Source organism: Penaeus monodon, chromosome 34, assembly GCF_015228065.2.
Source record: "Penaeus monodon isolate SGIC_2016 chromosome 34, NSTDA_Pmon_1, whole genome shotgun sequence".
NCBI lineage: Eukaryota > Metazoa > Arthropoda > Malacostraca > Decapoda > Penaeidae > Penaeus > Penaeus monodon.
The window spans coordinates 12,814,681-12,815,170 of NC_051419.1; the positions used below are offsets into that span (position 1 = coordinate 12,814,681).

The window sequence follows — 490 nt, forward strand, 5'->3', positions numbered from 1 at the left end:
TAAGGATGAGGAGGAGAACAACAAGGAGAAGGATGAGGATTCTTTTCACCTTCAAGGAAGATGAAAAGAATGAGGATGAGGAGGGGTGGGGAGAAGAATAAGAATTTAGAAATAGGCCAAAAATATTGATAAACAAAGAACAACAATAAACAAAGAAAAACGACCTACTCACCACTTGTACAACTTCCGCCTTCTTGGCATTCTCCTCACGGCGGATCTTATTAAGCTTCTGCCGTTTCTTAAGGTCCTCCTTCTTCCTCTGCTTCTCCTCATCGATGGCTGTCTTGATCGCTGAGAACTTCCTGCCTCTCACGCTTTAGCAGCATTTTCTTGGCCCAACTTGACGTGTGCGACTTGGATTTCTTCATGGTTGTGCGGAAACTGTGGGTTAAAAGGCTAGGTGTCAGCCAATATTGAGGTTGTGTATAGAAGTAATGATGCAATTACTTGTGATGGGACTAGGTATGGGGACTGCAGCTGTGGTAGTGGT

General features: G+C 44.1%; 1 protein-coding gene across 1 annotated transcript in view; it reads right to left on the reverse strand.

Moving 5' to 3' along the window:
* LOC119594601 (claspin-like) overlaps positions 1-490 on the reverse strand; it is a 4,027-nt gene that overhangs the window by 900 nt on the left and 2,637 nt on the right. The window contains exon 2 of the mRNA XM_037943643.1: positions 173-381. Coding sequence (XP_037799571.1) covers positions 270-381 — 112 coding nt within the window. The 3' untranslated portion in view covers positions 173-269. The remainder of the gene's footprint in view (positions 1-172; positions 382-490) is intronic.